Source organism: Dendronephthya gigantea, unplaced genomic scaffold (genome assembly GCF_004324835.1).
Source record: "Dendronephthya gigantea isolate DGI-Jeju-01 unplaced genomic scaffold, DenGig_1.0 000062F, whole genome shotgun sequence".
NCBI lineage: Eukaryota > Metazoa > Cnidaria > Anthozoa > Malacalcyonacea > Nephtheidae > Dendronephthya > Dendronephthya gigantea.
The window spans coordinates 1,225,345-1,249,784 of NW_021163072.1; the positions used below are offsets into that span (position 1 = coordinate 1,225,345).

The 24,440-nt window shown below is 37.1% G+C and overlaps 1 protein-coding gene and 6 pseudogenes across 1 annotated transcript; all 7 read right to left on the minus strand.

The window, feature by feature from the left end:
* Nucleotides 1–5,585: 5,585 nt before the first annotated feature.
* LOC114530469 lies at nt 5,586–5,704 on the minus strand (annotated as a pseudogene).
* Nucleotides 5,705–5,796: 92 nt separating this feature from the next.
* LOC114530467 lies at nt 5,797–5,915 on the minus strand (annotated as a pseudogene).
* Nucleotides 5,916–7,026: 1,111 nt separating this feature from the next.
* LOC114530428 lies at nt 7,027–7,800 on the minus strand. The gene has a single exon (XM_028552047.1). The coding sequence runs from the start codon at nt 7,798–7,800 to the stop codon at nt 7,027–7,029; it is 774 nt and encodes a 257-aa protein (XP_028407848.1).
* Nucleotides 7,801–13,729: 5,929 nt separating this feature from the next.
* Nucleotides 13,730–13,848, minus strand: LOC114530451 (annotated as a pseudogene).
* A 1,002-nt stretch (nt 13,849–14,850) lies between these two features.
* On the minus strand, nt 14,851–14,971 carry LOC114530460 (annotated as a pseudogene).
* Nucleotides 14,972–15,071: 100 nt separating this feature from the next.
* LOC114530449 lies at nt 15,072–15,190 on the minus strand (annotated as a pseudogene).
* Nucleotides 15,191–15,290: 100 nt separating this feature from the next.
* LOC114530457 lies at nt 15,291–15,410 on the minus strand (annotated as a pseudogene).
* Nucleotides 15,411–24,440: the final 9,030 nt, after the last annotated feature.

Consider the following 24,440-nt stretch of genomic DNA (forward strand, 5'->3'; position numbering starts at 1 on the left):
AAACCAGACATCATCTCAGACATTGCTGACCTAAGCTCAACTAAAACACTTGGTGATGAGGTGTTTGCATGGCTTGGTTTAGCACTGGATTTGTCAACATCTTACTCGAGAATATCCTTATCCATAGACATTTTAACACTCTGAAAATAGCCAAGAACGCCGTATGAGTATTTGCAGCACTAAATATTGAGGCGTAACAAAATAACTAATGCAGCAACGAACCAAAACAAGACACATCTTGGCAAGCCACACAGCTCAAGCTCAAAAATTTCTTATATTAGTGCCGTAACACGTCACAAAACACTATTTGCTGAAATGTTATGCAAACTCGTCCAAACGAATGCAAACTATAAGAAACACAACATACTTACCAATAACCTTGGGCGTAGAATCCTTCGAAGCTGTTAACAAAATTTTTGTGGGAAGGATTGATGCACGTCTGACCACAGGTCATTACTGCAGGCCCTTTCTGGCGCAAGTACTTTAATTCTCTTCCAACGAAAGGGCCTGCTAGCAGGTTATTCTTAACCCATCTATAACTATAAGGGCAGTTAATTAACACAGGCAATTTTTTGAAATGAGTAAATTAATGTAATGAATTTCCTATTATATGTGCCTGCATGCCTGTACGCTAAATGAAGCCCAAACTGAGGGATTTTAAAATTTAATAATTACATCATTCCTACTGTTCCTAGCAATATTCAAGTTCCTACTGCTTTTCTATCATTTTGGGTGGATTTTAGATGGATGTTGCACCTATAACAATGGCCAAAGATGAAGAAATTCAGGGTTTAGGGTTGACACAAAAGGGAGACATATTAGAATTAAGACCCTTTTGTAGAGAAAATAGTGAACCAAGCAAGGATGAGAAATGAGAAAAAGAGAAAACTTTTTGAAACCTTGACGTCTAAGCTTCTAAGGAGTAAGAATTCCAAAAGAAAAGCAGAAAATTAACCTGAATCATTACGTGTTAAAATGTCACAACACAAGATATCAGTGGGATGGCAGCATTTTGATGACAAGCAAAACTGATATGTTCCGGTTTGTATGGGAAGAGGTGGAGGAACCTGGAATTTAGTTTTACCACTTTGTAGTACAAAAGGGGAGATACTGAAAGAAATGTTGGATATATTTTTCCCAACTGGAAAAAGTGTTTTTGGCAACACCAAGTTTGAGATTCATGATGGTGATTTTACTGTTGCAAAGTACATTTCACATCACAAGTTGTCCAGAATACAGCTGTATTTATTGTCCAGATCTGAGGACACCGTGGAAAGCGTGCAATTAAGCAACAGTGAAGATGAATTACCATCTGCTTTTGGTGAATTTCAATCCAGTAGCATTCTGATTGAAACACATCTTCCTGATGAGTCCCCAGCCCAGTAATATTTTATTTGGAACACCAGTTTCTGGTGCACCCCCACTCCAGTGTAGTATTCTAATTGGAACATTTGTAGAAAGAAGTAATCTGAGAGAAGAACAAGATGAAGAATTCCGAAAATCCTTATTCAATGATCAGCAATTGGAATTTGAAAAACTATGGGACATGGAGCAAATGAGAGAAAAAATGGATAAGAAAGAAAGTCTGTACAAATCTCAATGTGAAAGAGTTCCTGTAGAAGCAAATGTGGATGATCCACATGTGAAGGTGTCAGTAAGGCATATTACTTCAGGAGTTCATACACACAGATTTCCACCTTCGTGTAGAATTTCCTCTCTGTATGACCGGGTTGGATCACTTAGTTACTACCCTGCTCATTTTACTTTGGCCTCATGTGGAATACCTAAGCTGGATCCTGCTTCACCTCAGTCATTTGACCGAGCACTTGTTAGCTGTTATGTATTTTGATGAAAATCTGCCTCCACGCAAATGTTAAAGTGAAATTACCATTCCCTGTATAACGGAAAACACTTGTTCCCCCTTATGGGACAGGGATGAATTAGAGAACACCTGTGCATCATGCACTTTTCCTGGCCATTTTATGTAAATGTCTGTGAATCTATAAGTTAAGAGTGTTTACAATTTAGAGCACTACAGGTTGCAAGCAATTATTGATATATTTTGATCACTATGTTTACACCTGTACTCATGATCCATGATAGCTCGCATTATAATTGAGTGAAAGCACTTCCTGTTGTAATAATTTGATGGGTATTCCGACGGGGCAGTAATTGGAATATGTGTTCCATCGATAGCCCCTGCACACTGAGGAAATTTCCATTCTTCAGTAAATTCATTTAACATGGATTTTAAAGCCTTCTCCAGTTGGCCATTTAATGATGTTTGGTAAGAGTACCTCAACTATAGCCTTGTACACATTGTTAACAATTTCGCAAGCTGTACTTTTACTTTTACTCTTCGCCAGTTGCACAAGAAAAGCCTGCAGAAGAAACAGATAAACGTTCAAAACAAAACGTTTAAGAAAGAAAGCTTTGAAGAAGGAAGTCAGCTAGATAAGGTATGGAAAATAATAACTTTAAGAACGATATGATACGAGTTTACCAGAAAATTTGCATTGTATTAACACTGAACTACCCCAATTGCTAATCGATTGACCGTACTGGAATTTTCAACAAATCAAATCATAACCATTGGAATGATATGTTATGATATGAGTCTTTGTGATGGACACCAATTCAACTTACATCTTATATCTTGCATTTATGTAGCATGTCCAAATTGTAGCGAAAAATTTATTTCCTCCTTTCGATATTTATTTCAATATAGTTTAGCTATTAGTTATAACAACCATCTAGAGTAAAAAAATTCATATGCTATGAATTGGTATATATAACTTCAAATGTATTTATGTATATACAGCGCCATTATAGCTATAAGCGCACCGTTTTTAAATTATAATCGCGTCATTTTTTTAATTATATAATTTGCGCCACTTTTTGGTGCGAATCAATCTTGATGTGCACATGCGAGTGTATATAATTGCAATATAAATCCTACCTATTTTCAGCATTCATAATTTTTACATCCATGCAGTCATACATCGCCAATGTGTATCAGGGACACCCTACCTTGCAACAACTTTACCAAGCATTTACAATGATAAAATTGCAAGCAAATTGGAAGCAATAGTGCTTATGAAACATTCCCCTAGCTTTTGCGCAGGCGCTGGTAGGAAAAGTTAGTCCCGGAGGCAGAGACAAAGTGTTTATATTATATGGATAAACATTGTCCCTACCACTATAGGGTTATCCTCTTCCGTAAACAGGGTGTCCCAATACCCCACTTACCAACCGAGGCGGCAAGTGTAAATCTTTCATATAAACACTTGCATCTAAACATATGTAATAAATGCTTCAACAAATTTGTCTATTAGAAGTTTTATATCATATTGGCTATTCGAATTCGAAGTTTTCAACTATTCAAGCAAAAAACGAACATTAATTCGTTTTTCAAATATTTATTTACTCAAAGTATTTTGTTGAAGTTTGTTTTAATCCTGCATTTTGCAAAATGAATAAAATACAGTGCTATAATCACCGAAGCCGTTGTTGCAGCGGTATTCGATTGAAATTATTATTATTCTGAATAACCATTATATTCTACAGACTGATTAAAGCACAAACGAGAAAAATTCACAAGGCTAACAATTGCAAAGAAGGCAAATGAAAGTGCCAAAGGTTTGTTAGAATAACTGAAAAGATAGAGTTAATATTTGCCTGGCAAACATGCATCTTTGAAGCCAATTTGAAGCTGAATTGAGGCTGAGCACCAGAGTCTCTTTCTATCCTTTTTCGATGCGATTGCCAGTAGTGGCGTAGCCAGCATCAATAATTGGGGGGCATATATTCACATATATATTCATGTTAGCAGACTGTAAAGACAATTGATTTGAAAAGAAATTAATCCTGCGTATTGTGAATATATGAATATGGGCCCCCAATTAATGTTACTGATCACTGGTTATGTCACTGATCGCAAGCCCTGAAGGCAAAAAATGAAAATAGACTTTATGGCACACCATGGTTCCTAATTAGCTTCAAAGGTGACCACAGAGTTACAGTTCCAGTTCACATAGAGCATCCATGGTTTGGCCTTGTGCCTTAGGGCATTATTTTCATATCAGGATACTGTAAAATCTTGTTAGTAACGTTATCCATTAGATAACTTCACTGTTCATCCCGAAGTTGGTTCCACTGTGTCTAGTTTTCAGTTCACGTACGAGCTTATTCTTCGAATCACCTGTAATCTTACCAAAGACAGCATGATTTAAGAGACAATAGTCCACGGTTCACCACCAAACGTTGGAGCTTTCACATTAGGTAGTGTCATCACATGAGCCAACTGCTGCTGTTGACCCAATAGTTGTTGTAAATAATAATCCCTTGATTGTTGTGACTGGAACCATTTCCTGGGTCTACTGTTATTTTTGTCATTGCATATCCAGCATGTCATAAAAAAAGTTTTCTGCTATATTGGATTTATTTGGCCTTCAATCTGTTAGACGTTTTGCCTCCCTGTCTTCTGAAGTCTGCCTTGACATCTCTCTAACTGAGTTTGTCTGTTGGAGTGGATCCTGATAGGTCTCCAAATTACTTTGCTGCCGGCGTTCATCCGGATGCTGTCCAACTGCTTGAAGTTCGAGCTGAGTTTCCCTTTCAACTGCTACATAAGCTCTCTTCTCTGCTTCTACTTTTGCAATTTCTGTCTCCAATTGTAGCTGCAGCCTCTTGTTTAAGACGTAGTCTCTTTACCTCTTCACATTGTTGTTTAATTATCTCTTTGCAAAGTGCTTCGTCTTCCAACTCTCAAAGCTCCTGTAAGGGTGCCACCTCAGCCAATAAAGCGGCCTTCTTTGCTTTAGCCTTTATCAAGCTGCTCAAGGTCGAAAGATCCAGCCTGCGACCTACGTATAGACATTTTACTTTGGCTTGTATAACTGGCATTGTTAGCTGAATTGCCCAACTTTAGTATGGCTTCAAATTCCGACGCTAATTGATTGGTTGTAAAACTTGCAATCTACTTCTCCAAAGTGTGTTGAAAATTCTTGATCTGTCTTGTTTCTATCTGAATTTTTAAATCTTTTTAAAATTTTTATCTGAAAATTTCTATCTTTGCTGCTGATCGCTGTCCTCGTAATTGCTCAGGATTTTCAAATAGCCCTTCCTCGCAGCCGAAGGTCAGACTTGTTCATTTCGGTTGATGGCCTATTATCCAACAATTTGTACAGTTAAAATGGACACCTTGCGCTTTAGACTAATTTTTGATCGAAGTAACTATAAGATAATAAATCATCACAGCTATAGAAAGATAACTTAAATAGCTTCAGCATTATCAGCTCCCACCCATACATACCAGGTTAGTAAATGTATTGAACAGCAGCTCCAAAGGCCGTAATAAAAACTTTTTCCACAGTTTGTTGGGCCTACCAGCAGTATGTTTCTAAATTTTCCTTTTCCATATTCTAACAACCGGTGCTTTCCAAGTGGTATGAATGTAGACATCTTTTTTGAGAAAACAAGAGCTTTTGATCTATGAATATTTTTGGGGAAATTTAAACAAAAATATTCTTTTTGGGCAAATTGATAAGAATATTGGAATAATTCTCTATGAATAAATCAAAAGGAGCCTACAACACAAAGTATTCCCAAGAGGTCACCCATCCATGTACTAACTTCACCTGACTTGTTTTAACTTTAATGATCAGATGAAAACCGGTGCTTTGCAAGCGGTATGGATGCAGACATCTTGTTAGAGAAAACAATAACATTTGATTTATGAATATTTTTCAAATTGATGAGAACATTGGAATAATTTTCTATGAATAAATCAAAAGGTGCTTAAGACATAAAGTATTCCCAAGAGGTCACCCATCCAGGTACTAACTTCGCCCAACTTGTTTTAACTTTGGTGATCAGATGAGAACTTGTGCTTTCCAAGTGGTATGGAAGTAGACATCTTGTTTCAGGAAACAAGAAATTTTAATTTGTGAATATTTTTGGGGAAAGTTAAACAAAAATATTCCTTTTGGGCAAATTGATTAGAAACATTGGAATAATTTTCTATGAATAAATAAAAAGGAGCCTACGACACGAAGTATTCCTAAGAGGTCACGAACCGAAGTACTAACTTCGTCTGACTTTTTTGAACTTCAGTGATCAGATGAGAACCAGTGGTTTCCAAGTGGTATGGACGTAGACATTGCCTTTGAGAAAACAAGAGCTTTTGATCTATGAATATTTTTGTATATAATCAAAAAAAAAATTTCTTTTAGGGAAATTGATGAGAATATTGGAATAATTTTCTATGAATAAATAAAAAGGAGCTTACAACACGAAGTATTCATAAGAGGTCACCCACCCAAGTAGGCTAAATTGCAGAATACCCGTCCACTAGTCATGGAAATGATGTAGCCACTATTTCACTGGATACGTGGATACGCAGTCGAAAATTGTAAAGCAATGAATAGGTCAGCGGTAATTCGGTGTTTTATGATAGGTACTTCATCCTTCCACAGATATATAAGAACTAAAACATTTACGACATAAGTTTATGCAAATGTAGCAGAATACCCCAAAATTTTTTAAGGGACATAGATGACGTAATATAAATGTAGGTATTACTTTAAGTGGATACGCGGATACGTTGTATACGCAGTCGGTTAATATTTTAAAGTTCATAAACCTTAAATTAAAGACGCTTGGTCAAGCATGCCGATTCCCGAGTAAAACTTAGACAATGTCAACAGATAAACAAACTCTGAATGATCATATATAAATTGGAAGTAAACGTCTTTACTTAATTGTTACAAACGCAAATTACTCATTTATATGTTTCGTCTATTGATGTTAAAGTTTCATGCAGTTCAGCCGCACAACTGCCATATGATACTCAAGTAAACTTTATTTTAATTTAATATTATGAAACTTATCAGACGCTCTCTGGCTGTAAACATTTATTTATTACAAATTGAACCTATACGCCTCATTACAAGACAATAACAACATTATAGTTTCTAACACCATTCTTACTTCATTCGCATCGCTATATTACAGTATGGATAATTCTTAAAAATTTCCATATATATTTTTTACATCTATAAGGAATTTCTCAAACAACTCATTGCCTTTGTGTTCGTAACGCCACAAGAACTCAGCTAAGTGCGATGAGAACATGGATTTTCTTACGCCAAAATCAGGCATCTTTGCCTTCGCCTGTCGCCAATGACCTTCAATCTTGTTGGTGTGGTCGCCATCTGCATTTACGAATTCTTTAGAATGATTAACACACTTATGAACATACCCATGCTTCTCAAGATTCACATACGCCTTCCAACAATCTGAGATGATTGTGCTACCTTCGGCTATGTGGCGCTGAATTAATGGCAATAAAGTTTTCTCGTCACGCTTTTCAACAGCGACCATAAAACATCTGCGGGATTCTTCTTCGATTCTTCCGAATACCCATTGTCCTTCAACTTTATGTCCTCTATGGTACTTTCTTTTCCCAAACTTACTCTCGTCGATTTGAACAGTCTTTCCTGCACCCCCGATCTTGTCATCTCTCTCTAGAAGTGTAACTTCGCAAGTCTCTCGGCAAAAGCTGTCCCAATCTACTGCCGTATGCTCGCTAACGTTAACTTCGTGCCGAATGTCCTCTTGGCTTACCCCTTTGCACCACCAGTATGTTAACTTAACGATTTCCGCAAGAGTCAGGTTGCTTTTTCCGAACCAACTGTCTTTTCGAATCGATATTTCAACCCTGTGTCGTTTCCCTTTGATTTGCCTCCTGCATTCCCACTTGAAACCGTCCGATCTGTCATTTGCGATTACCAATTTCATGATCTCATTGCAATGTCCGCATTTCCTGCTCGTAGCTATAAGCTTTTCATCCATAAGCCAACCAATCAGTCGATCCTTATTGCACAAAACTTCTTCTTTGAGACGGTCGTAGGTCCATTTACTGTTTTGGTTTTTCCAATAGCTCTCGTAGCTTTTTCCCTCGTCAAGGTGTTGTGTAGCAGCATCTTGTGTTGCTAATGCAGTCTATTCAGTTTGTGACTGTGAACTTTTTTCCTACACGTTTTCTTTTTTTTCGCACAGACTTGAATTCCCTTATGCATGCATGTGCTTTAGTTTTTCGGTTCCTGTTGTATAGCGGCGAGTTTCTCTGTCCAACTGTTTTGCTTTTCAAATTGAAAAATATAAAAATTCAAATGTGTCAGTTTACAACTGCTGTGCGTCTATTCGTTGCCCACAGCGGCCGCGATCTCAATGTCGCACCTCGCTGACTTAATAAATAAAGTCAGCGGCTTACGTCATCGTTTTCAAAAGTCTCCGTTTTCGAGTATCTGCACGATATGTACTCGTTTTCATTGCTATTTACTGTGAACAGCGTTTTCATGTGTCTGTGGTTAATAAGCTGAGTGTATTTGACCGTACGTTATTAATCTTAACTTATTAGACTATTAGTGTTAAAACACAACGTTTAAAAACACAACATTATACTTCCTGTGCTGAGCGCGTTACAAATGACTTTGAAGTGAAGTTAAATGAATTGAAGACACAAGAGTAAAAGTTTGGTAATTCCTTATCTTGGGAAACAAGGCGAATTTCTTGTGCAAATTCTCATTAAAAAGCTACAACGGTTTTGACACAACCACTCAAGCTCATTGTTATGTATCTCGTAGTAATGTAAACTACATTAACTTTACGTGTCCAGGTTGTGCTAAGGGGTATGTAGGAAAAACGGAAAGGAATTTCGGTAAATGTTTTTCTGAACACTCGTACCCGCTCAAAAATGCCGTCGCCAAACATGTCACAGAATGTGAACACGCAAATTGTATCCTATTATCTTTACGATAATATTAATGATGATGACACTAACGTTTCTGGCAAACCATTTTCGTATTCTGATCACTTACAGATCGACTAATACTAAAATCCTTCAATCTCTGCAAAATAACAACTCTTACATCTTACTATACCTAGAAACTTTACATATAAAGTTTCGTATGCCGGAACTTAACAATGGGCTCAAAGCATTGAAATAATTACTTGTGTTTCCGCGATAATTCTCGCTTCTACAGTTGATTGCGTCATCTTCCTGTATAGAGATCCTAACAAGCTTGTAAATAATTTAGTCTGGTTTCACATGATTCTGAAATAGAGTTGAAATATCACCAACTGAATAATTGCGTCTTTTTTTACTTTATATCTCTAAACTTATACTAAAAGAATTTTGTATCCACGTATCCACTTATAAAAGCAAACCCTGCCGCTATCTTAATGTTGCGCCTTCTCGATTTCGAGTATCTGCACGACATGTATTCATTTTCATTGCTATTTACTGTAACAGCGTTTTCAAATTTAGACTATTAGTTTTAAAACACAACGTTAAAAAACACAACAATTCCTGTGCTGACAGCGGTCAAAAAATATATTTTTTCCTCAGCGACGCTCAATAATCATAACCTGTCAAACACCAATGTCCGCTTTGGAGGAATATTACACCGTTACACAGTTACGGACGTCAGCATGAGAAAAGATGGTCTCGTCTCCAGAAAAGATTGTCAGACCATTCCCTCGATTACACCAGAATTATGCCCGAAAACATAATAAATTTTATACGGCACAAAGCCACAAGCGTCAACAGCTGTCTCGGCTATCTCCTACCAACGATCCTCGCCACAGTTTCCTATCTTCTGAGCAAAGCAAAAGTTACCGTTTCCATGCTGAATCACGCCCAATCAACAAACCTTTACACCATATTCGTCGGTTACCCTGGTAAATCTCCTGCTATTGAACATGGCTGTATAAAACCAATTGAAAACGTCTTGCAAGACGACGTGAAAGGCTGCCTTCTTGACTGAACAACTTCCTCCGGCTTACTGAAACATCTCTCTAGTAACAGCACTGGTTTTATCGTTTCCCCTGAGGTTGCTGATGTTTTGAACAAACTGTTGAAATCAGACGAGGAAACGTGTTCTGGTGATGCTATGGTTATGTAAACTCTTCTCGGGCGAACGAATTTCCTTCCTTTATGCCACTGAAGATACGAGAGATATCGAGGCAAATACACCTTTTTCAATCCTTGGGTGTACTCAAATGCCTAAAGCCGCAAAACTTGTTGCAAAGATGGACCAAGGTCAAGGACTCCTGGATCGCTTCTTGATTTCGGTTCCATGCGTGCGGTGCCCAAAATCAAACGAAATTGAACAGTCGTTGCAATATGCATTGACGACTTTGACGAGGTCTATCGCCTGATCGTTCAGTTTCATTCAGGTAATGCTGTGGCATACGCATTCGACGACGACGCTGAAGACGCGATGAAAACCGACCGTGATGCCTTCACCAGTGACATCAACGATGCCATTAATGACGGAGAAATAACACCCCCCAAATCTAAAAGATTAGACCTGCTCCCCAGAATTGCTACAACCCTTCATGTTCTTCAGCACGCTATGGAATGTGCCTTGGCTGGCCACGAACTAGCCATCCCTGCGACGATATCAAAAGAAACACTCGAAAAGGCCAAATTCTACATAGATCACGTTGAGAATCAAAAATACATGCTGTGTGAGGTGAGAAACACATCAACAGTTTTTTTTGCGCCTTAGGTGGCTAACAATCTATATCATTTAGTCAATTATAACATATGCTACGATTACCGCCCTACTTATTACAAGTGTATGCATATAAATTGATGGACTGGTAAATAGCGCCAGTTCCCTTTGAGGTTTTCTTAGGCAATAGTTATACGTTTACGAGATGTATAAGTGCACTGTTTAACATCTTAAAATCTCAATTACTATGTTTTAAAATATTTTTAGTTTCTCAAGTCCATAACCAATGACACGTGTGATGCAGAAAGGCCGCAGCTGAACATGGCGAGTGTTAAGTCGGGAATTCTGGTATTTCCTGGTCCTGTTGTCACTTATAGGGCATTCGTTCAAAGCGGACCCCGTTTGACTAGGGGAATATCAAATCAAGAATTTGTTAACGCGACGGAACAACTGAAGATCGACTATGGCCATGCGATGAATGTCAGAGTTGCTAGATCCTCCAAACCAACGCATATTTTTGTTAAAAAAACACCAAACCAATTTGCAGAATGGCCAAGCGATGTCTTATGCACAAGATCGAATTTCGAAAACGACTACCATCGACCCGACCCTGTCACAAGGCCATATCGCCAAGCATTCGAAGATTGCTTCGCCAACAAAACCTGTTAACGGATGAGCAATTGAACTTGTGAAATGCTAAGAACATGACACATGAACATATAGCCATTATATAGCGAACATTAATATAGATATGTTTCAGTTAAGCATTATTATGTTTTGCGTTTTCTCATCTAACTTCATATAATAATAACAAATCATGAAATAGTATTAAATATATTGAATTTTAACACACTCAGTTTTGTATATCATTGGCTACTCACTATTCCAATCTATTGCTGAAAAACAGTAAGGATATGAATAAATTATGTTTATCATTCATTTGAATACAGTTATCTCATGCCTGCGATGCGCGGTCACTGCCATCCAAGAAAACATATTTATTAAAATTCATGTCAAAATAAAACCATTTCTTCGAATGGCTAGTCCACTGAAATAAAATCCACTTAATTTGATTAAGCCGGCGAAGGGTCTTGTTTTGCTCCCAATAACACGATGTCATTATCCATTCTGCAGCGAAACAAGGTGGGCACCCATTTCCCACAAGAAACAGTAATAACTTAAAACATTCCAAGTCGCAAATAGGTTTTTCCAAAATATTAATTTCATGTCTTGCGGCCACAAAGTCAGCAAATAGAAAATATCGCCATCTATAAGCTTCAGTAGAGTATGTCTTCTCTCTGATATTGCCTTTGCTGTTGCGGTGTTTACGAAGTCTTTGAACTTGAAAATATCAAAATCCATTTCACCAAATCTACTTACAAACGTTTGAAAAACTTCAAGGTCGTTAATTAAAATACTTTGCTTGTGAAGCGGAATCATACCAACAGGCTCTTAATTAACACGTTCACAGAAGTGGCAATCACATCAACCAAAACTTCTCGACTGGCCTGTTCCTCAAATTACAAATGACCCCATACCACATGTATCCGCGTATCCACTTAAACTAATACCTATATTTATATTACGTCATGTATTTCGTATTGCCTTACTATCATATGCATCGTTCTTAAAATATTAAATAACTGCGTTACCTGCGTATCCGCGTATCCACTTATAAACTAATACCTGCATTTATATTACGTCATGTATTTATCATGCCTTACTATCATATGCATCGTTCTTTAAAATATTAAACGACTGCGTATCCACGTATCCGCGTATCCACTAAAAAATAAAGCTACCTCTAGCTTGAGAATCTGATCTCTTTAAACAAACTGTATGCCTCGTTCTTTAAAATATTAACTGACTGCGTATCCACGTATCCACTTATTTACTAAAAAATAAAGCTACCTCTATAGCTTGAGAATTTGATCTCTTTAAACTATACTGTATGCCTCGTTCTTTAAAATCTTAAACGACTGCATATCCACGTATCCACTAAAAAATAAAGCTACCTCTAGCTTGAGAATCTGATCTCTTTAAACTAACTGTATGCCTTGTTCTTTAAAACATTAAACGACAGCGTATCCATGTATCCGCGTATCCACTAAAAAATAAAGCTACCTCTAGCTTGAGAATCTGATCTCTTTAAACTAACTGTATGCCTCGTTCTTTAAAACATTAACCGACTGCGTATCCACATATCCGCGTATCCACTAAAAAATAAAGCTACCTCTAGCTTGAGAATCTGATCTCTTTAAACTATACTGTATGCCTCGTTCTTTAAAATATTAAACGACTGCGTATCCACGTATCCGCGTATCCACTAAAAAATAAAGCTACCTCTAGCTTGAGAATCTGATCTCTTTAAACTAACTGTGTGCCTCGTGCTTTAAAATATTAAACAACTGCGTATCCACCTATCCGCGTATCCACTAAAAAATAAAGCTACCTCTAGCTTGAGAATCTGATCTCTTTAAACTATACTGTATGCCTCGTTCTTTAAAATATTAAACGACTGCGTATCCACGTATCCGCGTATCCACTAAAAAATAAAGCTACCTCTAGCTTGAGAATCTGATCTCTTTAAACTATGTGCCTCGTTCTTTAAAATATTAAACGACTGCGTATCCACCTATCTGCGTATCCACCTATCCACTAAAAAATAAAGCTACCTCTAGCTTGAGAATCTGATCTCTTTAAACTATACTGTATGCCTCGTTCTTTAAAATATTAAACAACTGCGTATCCACGTATCCGCGTATCCACTAAAAAATAAAGCTACCTCTAGTTTGAGAATCTGATCTCTTTAATTAAACTAACTGTATGCCTCGTTCTTTAAAATATTAAACGACTGCGTATCCACGTATCCGCGTATCCACTTAAAACTAATACCTACATTTATATTACGTCATGTATTTCTTATGCCTTACTATCATATGCATTAGCTGACTGCGTATCCACGTATCTGTGATATTTAAAAAGCGTGGCTTGAAAAATTCCGGGGTATTCTGCAATTCCCCAAGTACTAACTTCGTTGAAATTCTTTTAACTTCGGTGATCAGATGAGAACCAGGGCTTTCTAAGTAGTATGGACGTAGACAGGAGCTTTTGATCTATGAATATTTTTGGATAAAAAAAAATATATTCCTTTAGGGCAAATTGATGAGAACATTGGAATAATTTTCTATGAATAAATCAAAAGGAGCCTACAACATGAAGAATTCCCAAGAGGTCACCCATCTAAGTACTAACTTCGTCCGACTTGTTTTATTTTTGGTGATCAGACGAGAACCTGTGCTTTCCAAGTGGTATGGACGTAGACATTGCCTTTGCGAAAACAAGAGCTTTTCATCTATGATTATTTTTGGGGAAAGTTAAACAAAAATATTCCTTTTGGGCAAATTGATGAGAAGATTGGAATAATTTTCTATGAATAACTCAAAAGGAGCCTACGACACGAAGTATTCAAAAGAGGTCACCCATCCAAGTGGTATGGACGTAGACATCATGTTTGAGAAAACAAGAATTTTTGATCTCTGAATATTCTTGGGGAAAATTAAAAAAAAAATTCCTTTTGGACAAATTGATGAGAACATTGGAATAATTTTCTATGAACAAGACGCCTGTTCTGGCGTTAACTCCGGCGCACGTGCCAGTCTTCAATATAGAGCTTCTGAACATAAACAATACAGTTCATATTCGCATTTAGATGCCTTGCGAACCTAAATGTTCGATCGCGAAATTCAAAAGGACATCGTACTTTAAAAAGTATAGAAGTTCAATTGTTCAAACATGTAAATAAACCGCATGATATATTCGCTTTGTCTTACACTTTGCCTTTGGAATTCGCGTTTATATAGTTATAATAAATCTTCAATCCTGTGCAAACTACGACGAGTCAAAGCGCCCATACACGACCACATCATCTTGTTAAACGGCGAAATAGCAGCGATATTACTAAAATAGGACCAGAATCTACATGTATTAAATATATTCTTACCCCAATTCAATCTAAACTTAGTCGAAAAGCATGAAAAGAACGGTTTATTTGTTGCTCTTGGAGGAATTGCCGTATCATGCGAGCGAAATCGAATCGCGCATCGGAAAATTAGCCAAAGCTGTGCACCACAACTCTTGGCAGATAAGACTGGGACGTAGATAAATACGGTTACATACACATTTTAAATACTACAATGTTTCGCGCCATTCAGACTTGCGACGACGAAAAATAAAAAAAAAAACAAAAAAAAAAACAACAACAACAAAACAAAACCGAGGCGAATTTTCAACTCCGTCGCTGACGCCAGAGTAATAAATCAAAAAGAGCCTATAACACGAAGTATTCCCAAGAGGTCTCCCATCCCCAAGTACTAACTTCGCCTGGCTTGTTTTAACTTTAGTGATCAGATGAGAACCAGTGCTTTCCAAGTGGTATGGACGTACACATTGATCTATGAATATTTTTAGGGAAAGTTAAACAAAAATATTCCTGTTGGGCAAATTGATGAGAACATTGGAATAATTTTGTATAAATAAATCAAAAGGGGCCTACGACACAAAGTACTCCCAAGAGGTCATCCATCCAAGTACTAACTTCACCTGGCTTGTTTTAACTTCGGTGATCCGATGAGAACCGGTGCTTTCCAAGTGGTATGAACGTACACATTGATATATGAATATTTTTAGGAAAAGTTGAACAAAAATATTCCTTTTGGGCGAATTGATGTGAACATTGGAATAATTTTTCATGAATAAATCAAAAAGAGCCTATGACACGAAGTATTCCCAAGAGGGCTCCCATCCAAGTACTAACTTCGCCTAACTTGTTTTAACTTTTGGTGATCCGATGAGAACCGGCGCTTTCCAAGTGGTATGGATGTAGACATCTTGTTTGAGAAAACAAGAGCTTTTATTCTATTAATATTTTTAGGGAAAATTAAAAAAAATATTCCTTTTGGGCAAATTCATGAGAACATTGGAGTAATTTTCTATGAATAAGTCAAAAGGAGCCTATGACACAAAGTATTCCAAAGAGGTCACCCATCTAAGTGGTATGGACATAGACATCTTGTTTGAGAAAACAAGAACTTTTTATCTATATTTCGAAATAATGCTCGTTGAGGATGTCGGTTACATTTGTTGGTTCATGTGCACATTCAGTGTGTTGGTTCTACTTGAGCCATGATGTTAGGAGTTCTTTCTAAGTGGTATGGACATAGACATCTTGTTTGAAAAAACAACAGCTTTTCATCTATGAATATTTTTGGGGAAGGTTAAACAAAAATATTCCTTTTGGGCATATTAATGAGAACATTGGAATAATTTTCTATGTATAAATCAAAAGGGGTCTAATGATCAAGCGATGTGATTCTTGTTTGTTCATCTCTTGTTAATTGTTTGTGGAAATGTTTTGTCTTGAGTTGTGTTATGTCTACTGTCTCTTGTGCTGTTATGTTTACCCTAAAGCGAGGCTGAACTGTAGGTTTAGGTCGTTTGGTATGTTCCTGTTGTATTTTCCTAGTCCAGTTGGTAGGTATAGCTTCCATTACTCTGTTGAGTTCCTGCCTTGTGTCGTCAAGCGACTCGGTCGGTTCTTCGTCTTGTAGCAGTTCATTGACCGCTCTTGGGTGGCATAAATCCTGGGATTGGTATGTGGCATATGTCTTTTAGTTGTGTTTCACGCGCTGTTGCCCATTTGGCGTTGTACAGCTCCTGGCCGTCATTGTCTCGTATCGCCGGGTTTGGAAAGAATGGTTCGTTGAGTATGTCGGTTATGTTTGTTGGTTCATGTGTAGGTTCGTTAGTCTGAGTGCGTGTATCTTCGTTTGAATTCGTTGTATGTTGAAATCGCCTTCTTCTAAAGGTAAGGCAAGTACATCGCGGTTGATGAGTGGTGCTTTCTTATTCCAGAAAAATTGGTAGATTATTTGCTCGATTTGCTTGTTGTATGCTCTGGTATATGTATTGTCGTTGCAGTATACCAGAGTATGGATGTCAGTAGGCCGTTTATCACTAGCACTTTGCCTTTGTTACTTAAATTCTTGGTGTGACCATGCATTGATAATTCTCTCAAGTTTTTGTATTTTGTTGTCTACGTTGAGGCTTGTAAAATCTGTTTCCGAAGTAGATACCTAGTAGTTTTTCAGGTATGTAGTCGTTATACCATTCAAAGCCAAAAGGTTGGTCTGTTCTGTTGCGGAAATGACCCGTCCAGAGACCTTTGCATTGTTCTACGTTTATTTTTGCCCCTGAGCCGCGCTCATATAGATTAAATGTTTGAAACGCTTCCGTGATGCTTTGATCGTCTGCAAGAAGGAGTGTTGTGTTGTCTTCATATTGCGATCGTTTGACTTCCTGTGTTGAGTTTGGCAGCTGAAGGCCTTTTACTTTCGCGTTTGTGCGCAGATGTATTGCTAGAATTTCAGCCATCAATATGTACAGTGGCATGCTTAAGGGGCAGCCCTGTCTCAGTCCTTGTTCTATTTTTACAAAAGTTAACTGAGCTGAAAACAGAATTATACAGAAGTTTGATCCACTTGATGAATTGTGGTCCGAAGCCAAATTTTTCTAGTGTGCGGAATAAGAATCTGTGGTCTACTCGGTCAAATGCTTTTAATTGATGGATTGTTATTATAGCTAGTTTTTGTTTGGTTTGACTGGCATAAAGAATTGCATCTCGTATTAAGCTGGCGTTGTTGTTAATCGTGCGACCTGAGATACATGCTGTTTGATCTGTGTGGATAATTTTAGGAAGTACCTTTGACAGTCTGTGCGCTAGATATTTGGTTAGTAGCTTATAATGGGTTGTTAATAAGATGATTGGCCGCCAGTTTTTGAGTTGTGTCCGATCATTCTTCTTAAATATCAGTGTAATGAACACCACGGCTTTGTGTTATGGTTAAGATACCGTGATCAAATGCGTGCTTGTAAATTTCAGCTAATGTGGTTCCTGGGATATTCCAAAAGTGTTTATAGAAGTCTGCCGTGAGGCAGTCTAAACCAGGTGATTTGTTTGGTTGCATGCCATCCAGCGAATTTTTGAGTTCAGCGACTGTTATAACTCCTTCGCATGATTCTCTTTCCTCATCTGTGAGTGTTGGGGTTTCTACATCAAAGAGTTGTTGTTGTGCTTGCTCGTCTATTTGTTCTGCTGTGTATAGCGATTTGTAGAAGGCGTGTACTTCCTTAAGTATATCCTGTTGTTCTGCAATCAGCCAGTCTTTCCGTATGTGTGTTTCTTGTAAGATAATAACGTCGTATTTGTGCCGTTTAAAAAATTTAAGGGCTGTTTTTCGTCTGTTTGTCTGTCGTAGTCCTTGTGCATTATTTACAGTTATAATACTAAACATTATACTAATTAATAAAGAATTGAAACATGATATTGTCTTAATATTGAATGTTAAGATTACCTATTACCAGAAACTTCTTGTCCTTTCTTCATGTGGTTGTTTTCTCCATTCTGTTGTGCTTGGATTTTTTGGCGTTGCCTGTTCCTTCGTCCGTTGATTACTTCCGTGTACCGGTCGTTCTCTGAATCTGTGTTGTCTGTGGCGTGCGGCCGTTTCAATTTCAATTCGTTCGGCACATTTTCTTCGGCTGTGCCCGAACTCTTTGCAAGTTGCGCAGTATGGTTGCTGTCTTGAGTGGATAACTTTGCACCATTCGCCGTCTATTCGTAAAGAATAGGGATTGATGGTTGTGCGAGGACCATCCTCACAAGGCGGTTTTCCGTTCTCAATACCGGCCAATTCGTGTCCACTTTTGTATTTTAGTCGTACGATTGGCCCCTTTATTTCTCCATACGAGGATAAAACTTTTATTATGTCTTCGTCTGCGATATATGCACAAAGTAGCATTGTGTAGTAGCCTTTCGGCGGATTGCATGACACGTGAGATGACCCCAACTCGGACCCAGAAGGAGTATTAATACGAAGCTTTCTTCTAACAACAGTTTCCCGAAGAAGTTACAATATCCATCAACCACTTCAACTCTAACATTTAGATGGGAATCACAAATTAATCAGGTAAAACAAAGTAATGAAGGCAACCACTTGAATAAAAATATCAAAAGTCCTGCATTTCTTAGATTAAAAAAGATACATGCCATCTCAGGGTTAAGGTCGGGTATTTTGAGAGTTGCATGTTGCGAGTCTGCAAGTTGCAATTCTGTGAGTTGCGAGTCTGCGAGTTGGAATTCTGTGAGTTGCGAGTCTGTGATATTAAAGATATATTTTTCCTATTTTGGGCGGTGTCTCCTTCTTAATTCCCTAAAACAGCATGCATGTGCATGTGTGTTGCCAGAGAAATTTGAAACCATCTAATGTTGTCATAAACATGTTCATAAAACATATTTAAAACAAACATTGCACCATATTTTGCACATTTGAAATAGCCAACATACTGAAATTTGACAACTCTTGATAATTTATGGAAATCATTGAATTTCTTCATGAAGTCTTATACTGTTTTTTCTATTGTAAGAATTACATTTTAAATGGTGAATATTTCAGTTGCAATCTCAGGTGCTTCTTATTTTCATCTGTTGATAGGCTATTGTTGCCATGGCAATAACATAACTTTTAGAACTCCAAGCCCACCAAGTGGGAAAGTTCTGGGTACCAGTGACCAAATAAGTGTAAATCTAAATCAGCTATTTTTTTCAAGCTCTACCTCGCCAACTTCAAAATTGAGAAAAAAAACTTTGCAACTCTGATTTGAGAAAGAAACTTTGCAACTCTGATTCCAAACACGCAACTTGCATATTATAAAAATGCTCAGGATCTAAGCATCCTTATTAACTTCCACTCCTTTCAAGCATAAATGTAGTCATCAGAGCAAAACATAAAACCTCCAAAGAGCACATCCTCATGTACATGTAGTTCAGATAGGATGACACCCCAATACAGTTAATCAATCACCTATTCTTTTTTACAAGATGGCGCTTTGTCATTCATGGGTGCATAGATGGTGGTACAAGAAAAATAATATACTTGTCATGTGCTACAAACAATATGGCTTCTACTGTGTTGTCACTTTTTTGTGAGGCAGTTTCAAAACATGGCCTTCCACTACGCGTGAGAGCAGACCAGGGCATTGAAAATGTACATTTAGCAAGATATATGTTTTCCCATCCAAACCGTGCATCTGTTAGAGGAAGTTTTATTACTGGCAGAAGTGTGCATAACCAGTGCATAGAACGCTTTTGGCACGACCTTTACGTTGGATGTACCTACATTTATTATTCAATCTTTCATTACTTGGAAGAACAAGAATATTTAAATCCTGTTAATGAAATCCACCTATATTGTCTTCAGTATGTCTTCCTTCCAAGAATAAATCGCCATATTCGGCAGTTTTCCGATGGCTGGGACAATCACCCAATAAGCACAGAGAGAAATGCAACACCAAATCAACTTTAGTTACTGGGCCTTCACAGTGCTCATATACAAACAGATACATTTGGATCCCATGCTAATTGCCATCAGGTAATTCCTCTAATAATAGTGTTTTTCAAATAAAATACTGGGTACTGATGCTCATGCATTGCCAAATTGTGGTTCATAAATTGATTCATGTATGCCAAAGCATAGTCTTAACCCCAGTATTTTATTTAAGTATTTAGTATTCCATTTGTAATTCCAACTCTTAGTACAACTCTTTTTTAAATATTGTCCATTTACTATTATTAGGATGATTTCAACAACATTGGTATTGACTGGGATGGTCCTGTACCAGTTGTAACAGACATACAACAAAATGCAGTTGTTGTTCCAGAACCTACATGTGTTTAAGGCATTTATCTCAAGAAGAATTCACAAGAACAATCAACCCGTTAAGAGAGAGTGAATACTTTGGAATAGATATATACATAGAAGCTGTGATTTTACTTCAAAACTTGCTTCAAAATTAGGAAATCTAGTTGTTTTACTATTTTTAACTGGTTGACCTGGGTCAAATGTTACTCTACATTTGTACTGTCTACGGAATGCAGCAATTAACAATAGATGAGACATCCCAAACTGATTATTATTTATTTTTGTGTGTTCATTACATGAGAAGTGACCGTTTTTATACCAGAAGCATAATGCGTAATTTTTGTTTCTCTGCATGATTATACGTCTTCAGTACGAAGACGGGATTGCACCAGACCATTATATTCTATTTTTTGTCTTATGAGACGCATAATCGACGATAGTTGTCTAGACGTGTAATTCGTCTGTGATTGTATACTGTACGTGACACAACAAGATTTCATACTCGTGCTTCTCTTATCATTTTTGGGCAGATATTAACTTGTTCGTCTATTATTCGTCTTGTTTTTATACTAGACGAATAGTAAATATGCGTCTAGCACAAAAACGGTCAATAGTGACGTTTGATTTGACTCTGGCAAGTAAAATTGCATTCTTCAGGTTGTGAGTGAAGAGTATCGATGAATCAAAGCGGCATTTGTCAAGGTTCAATACAATAATTAAATATAAAATACAAAATTAATGTTTGGTTTTACAATGACAACTATTTTCATTCTTATACTTAAGAATACATATGAAATATGTTAATTGTTAAAACAACGTGAATATACTTTAAACAGTGAAAACAACAGAAACAAACTTAAAACAGTGAAAACAACAGATGTTCTATAATGTAGGCTAAATGTAAATATTTCAATGTTAACAAGAATGTCAGCTACACAGACTACACTTCTGAAAACCCAGTCAAGCAATACTTTAGTGCTGTGTCCATGTTCTTCTTAAATACTGCATAATCAGTGTGTATGACTGGTATACAAATGGTGTTAAAACATGCCCTTGCAATTGGATACACAGCTTTAGTGTCTTTCACAGGCAACAACTCAACTGATAACATTTCATGTCTAGGAGGTAAATGGTACAATGCAGTCTAGAAATTAAGCAGGCCCCTCAATTCTGGAGCTGAAATGTAAAAAATGAATAAACTTAAATTAATTAGGGTAGCTGAACAGATGGCCCTTTTCAAAGAAAAATAAGGAATATTAGAGAGTGCTTCACGATATCAGGCAAACGCCAGGCAAAGAAAAATTTTACGGTATCAAGTATTAAAGAGTAGATGAACTTGCTATTTTGAAAATGCAGGGCATGACTATTCTTTCGACACAAAAGATAAAATATGAAACGAAAAGGTTTAGCAAAAATTTTGCAAAAACGAACCTCCCGTTTGCCATTGCTGGAAACGCTAAGCTTAAACTCCCTATTAGTGCCTATCAGAGCCGTCAAAGGAAGGTGGTAAAAACCTTTTATGTAAAGTTCCATTAGAAATGTAATTGCATTACTTTCATTTCGGAGTACTAATTCATCAATGTAGTCTTCAAAGAACTTCTTTTCGGCAAGTGTTTCTGGTACTTCGTCCCAAACCACCATCTCTTTCATGGATGTGGCATCAATTATTTTCTCTGAGTTACGTGGAAAAACAATTGACGCAATTCGTACATCTTGTCTTAGGTAGTGTACAAGAGAAACTGCATCCATTCCATTCTTGATCTCATCCAACTCCAATCTTCTTTTGTCAATTACAAAATACTCTAACAGTGATTCCGCAGCAATTCGGTTTTGCCCACTTTGGATTAAAGGTGGTAGATTAGCCTCAAATAAATATTCTTGTAGACCTTTAATCTCAGTGTTGGGGACCAGTCATCTGACATCAGCTATTAAAAGATATAAAACAGCTTCTATAACAAATAATATCCAAAAAATTGTTTATCAGGTAAAATAAACAATTTTTTGGATATTATACACACACACTCCCACTTACTTGTGTCATGATTACTCTAAGTGCAATATCAGCAACATATTTTAAAGAATAAGTTGGAGGATTCTCTTTCATATTATCAACTGTCCAGTAATGAATCACTGCTTTACAAAGACCATAAATGCTGGGGCCACCATGTAGAATTGAATGCCCAATCATTTTTCCAAATGTTTCATAAATACCAGTTTTTCTTAACATAATGTTTGCAATTGGCACTTTGTGAGCAGATTCTCCTTCAAGTACAATAATCTTTTCATTGAGGGAGAAACCTTCCTCTAGTAGTTTCAATGAAAGAGAAAAAAATTCTGACACAGGGCCTGACCCAACAGCTGGTTCCCCTCAAATCTGACTCTTGGTGTTCTTCTCAGAGAGATATTCTTGCTTTTGTACAAGGCAAGAATATCACTGTCTAACTTGCCTTCCATTCTGTCAAGATGAATTCTAAGTGCTGGCCCTGCTTCTATGTTCTGTTGACGGAATTTAGCCAAGGATTCTCTAACCGTACTGCATGCAACAGGTGAATCTGAAAAAAAGGAATATTTATTAATCACTTTATAGATACATATTTAATTTGTATGTATATCTTGGATGATTTTATGCTTAATAAATCTTTATAATTAATCCTGCCACAACAGGTCTAATACATCCTTAAATTTGTTCCATATTGGACCTTGCATATGGAATCTATTCCACCTGGTTTCAGATGCGAGTCAACTTGTTTGTCTAGTAACAATAAGGCAGCAGCTTCTTCATCACCATAACATTCTGTTAAGGCAGAGACAACTCCATTGCCATCCACATGAGGGAAAACAGCACGCAAAGATTCTGTTGCTTCTTTTGATGAAGTAAATATACATGGATTACTTGTTACAGATGTTGAATGTGATGATACGGTTGGCACATCATCATCTTTATCAATGACAAGAACATTTGGAACTGGTATACTTAAATATAGAAAAGGCCATAAATTAAATATTTGCAGGCATATATGAATAAATTCTGACATTTTTTAATATTTCGCTTTAAAACCAACAATGTGCACATTGGCACATTTCTAAGTTGCATACAGGCAATGATTATATTAGCATTTAATTGTATACATTATGGGAAAATAATCATGTTCTGCTACCAACCTTTCATTCAAATCTGAATTCTAAGCCTTGGAAGGGCCGTTAAGTCTGTGTGCCTTGATTGTTGTTGGTGAAAAAGCAACCCCACATGTTACACAGTTAACATTAGGGACATTGTTGGTGTTCTAAAAGATAGTTAAATTAATATACAACTGTAAGTTACTGTGATTTTGAAAAAAACTCCATCAATTTCAATTAGGTTGTTGTAATGTTTGCTTATATTTTATTTCTTTGTTCAACCAAAGTCGAAGTCCCCTAATTAAGATAATTTCAATCATGTCTATAATTAACTATATTACATTCTTCCCTTTCTAGTTCTTGCATGAACGTTTGTTGTTCAATCGTTTAGTGTTTTTCTTAACTGTAGCCAGATTGGCAAAACTCCAGCGCTTTTCGATTACGAGTTGATCTTCTCTGTGGGATAGCTGGTGGTATTTCTTCTACTGGTTCGTGTTGATGTTGTGCTGATGGTTGTACCATGTCGTCGTCAATTTCTTCATCAGTTTGATCTTCGTGTTGGACTTTCTTTACATGGGCCGAGTTTTTTCGGTGAACTATTCCGTCTTTGTCTTTGAACACGATCTGCGATCCGTTAACCTTGATGACTTTTACTGGCTCTGTTTGAAAGTTGGTTGTGAATTTGTCTTGATGTTTCTGCTGAACTAGAACATAGTCTCCTGATTTAATCTTCTTCTCCTTGGCATTTCGCCGCGCATCCGCGTATTCCTTTCCCTTTTTCTTCGACTGTGCTTCCGTGTGTCGAACTTCCAAGTAGTTAAATTGTGGTAAATTTATCACTTGGGATGTCGATGGTAGTTTAGTTTTCAACTCTCGCTGCATTAGCAGTTGCTGCAGAATTTTTCTTTTTCCAAGACCAGCCCTTCTTAACTGCTCCATTTCCACATTTTTTGGTGTTTTTGTAGCTGCTGGTGAACTCAATAAACAGAAATTATGAGTCCATGTCTCTTTTGCTATGAATGTACCAGAACTTGAATATGTT

Excerpts from the sequence above, each read along its gene's own strand:
- LOC114530428 (XM_028552047.1), bottom strand. The coding sequence starts at position 7,800 with ATGAAATTGGTAATCGCAAATGACAGATCGGACGGTTTCAAGTGGGAA.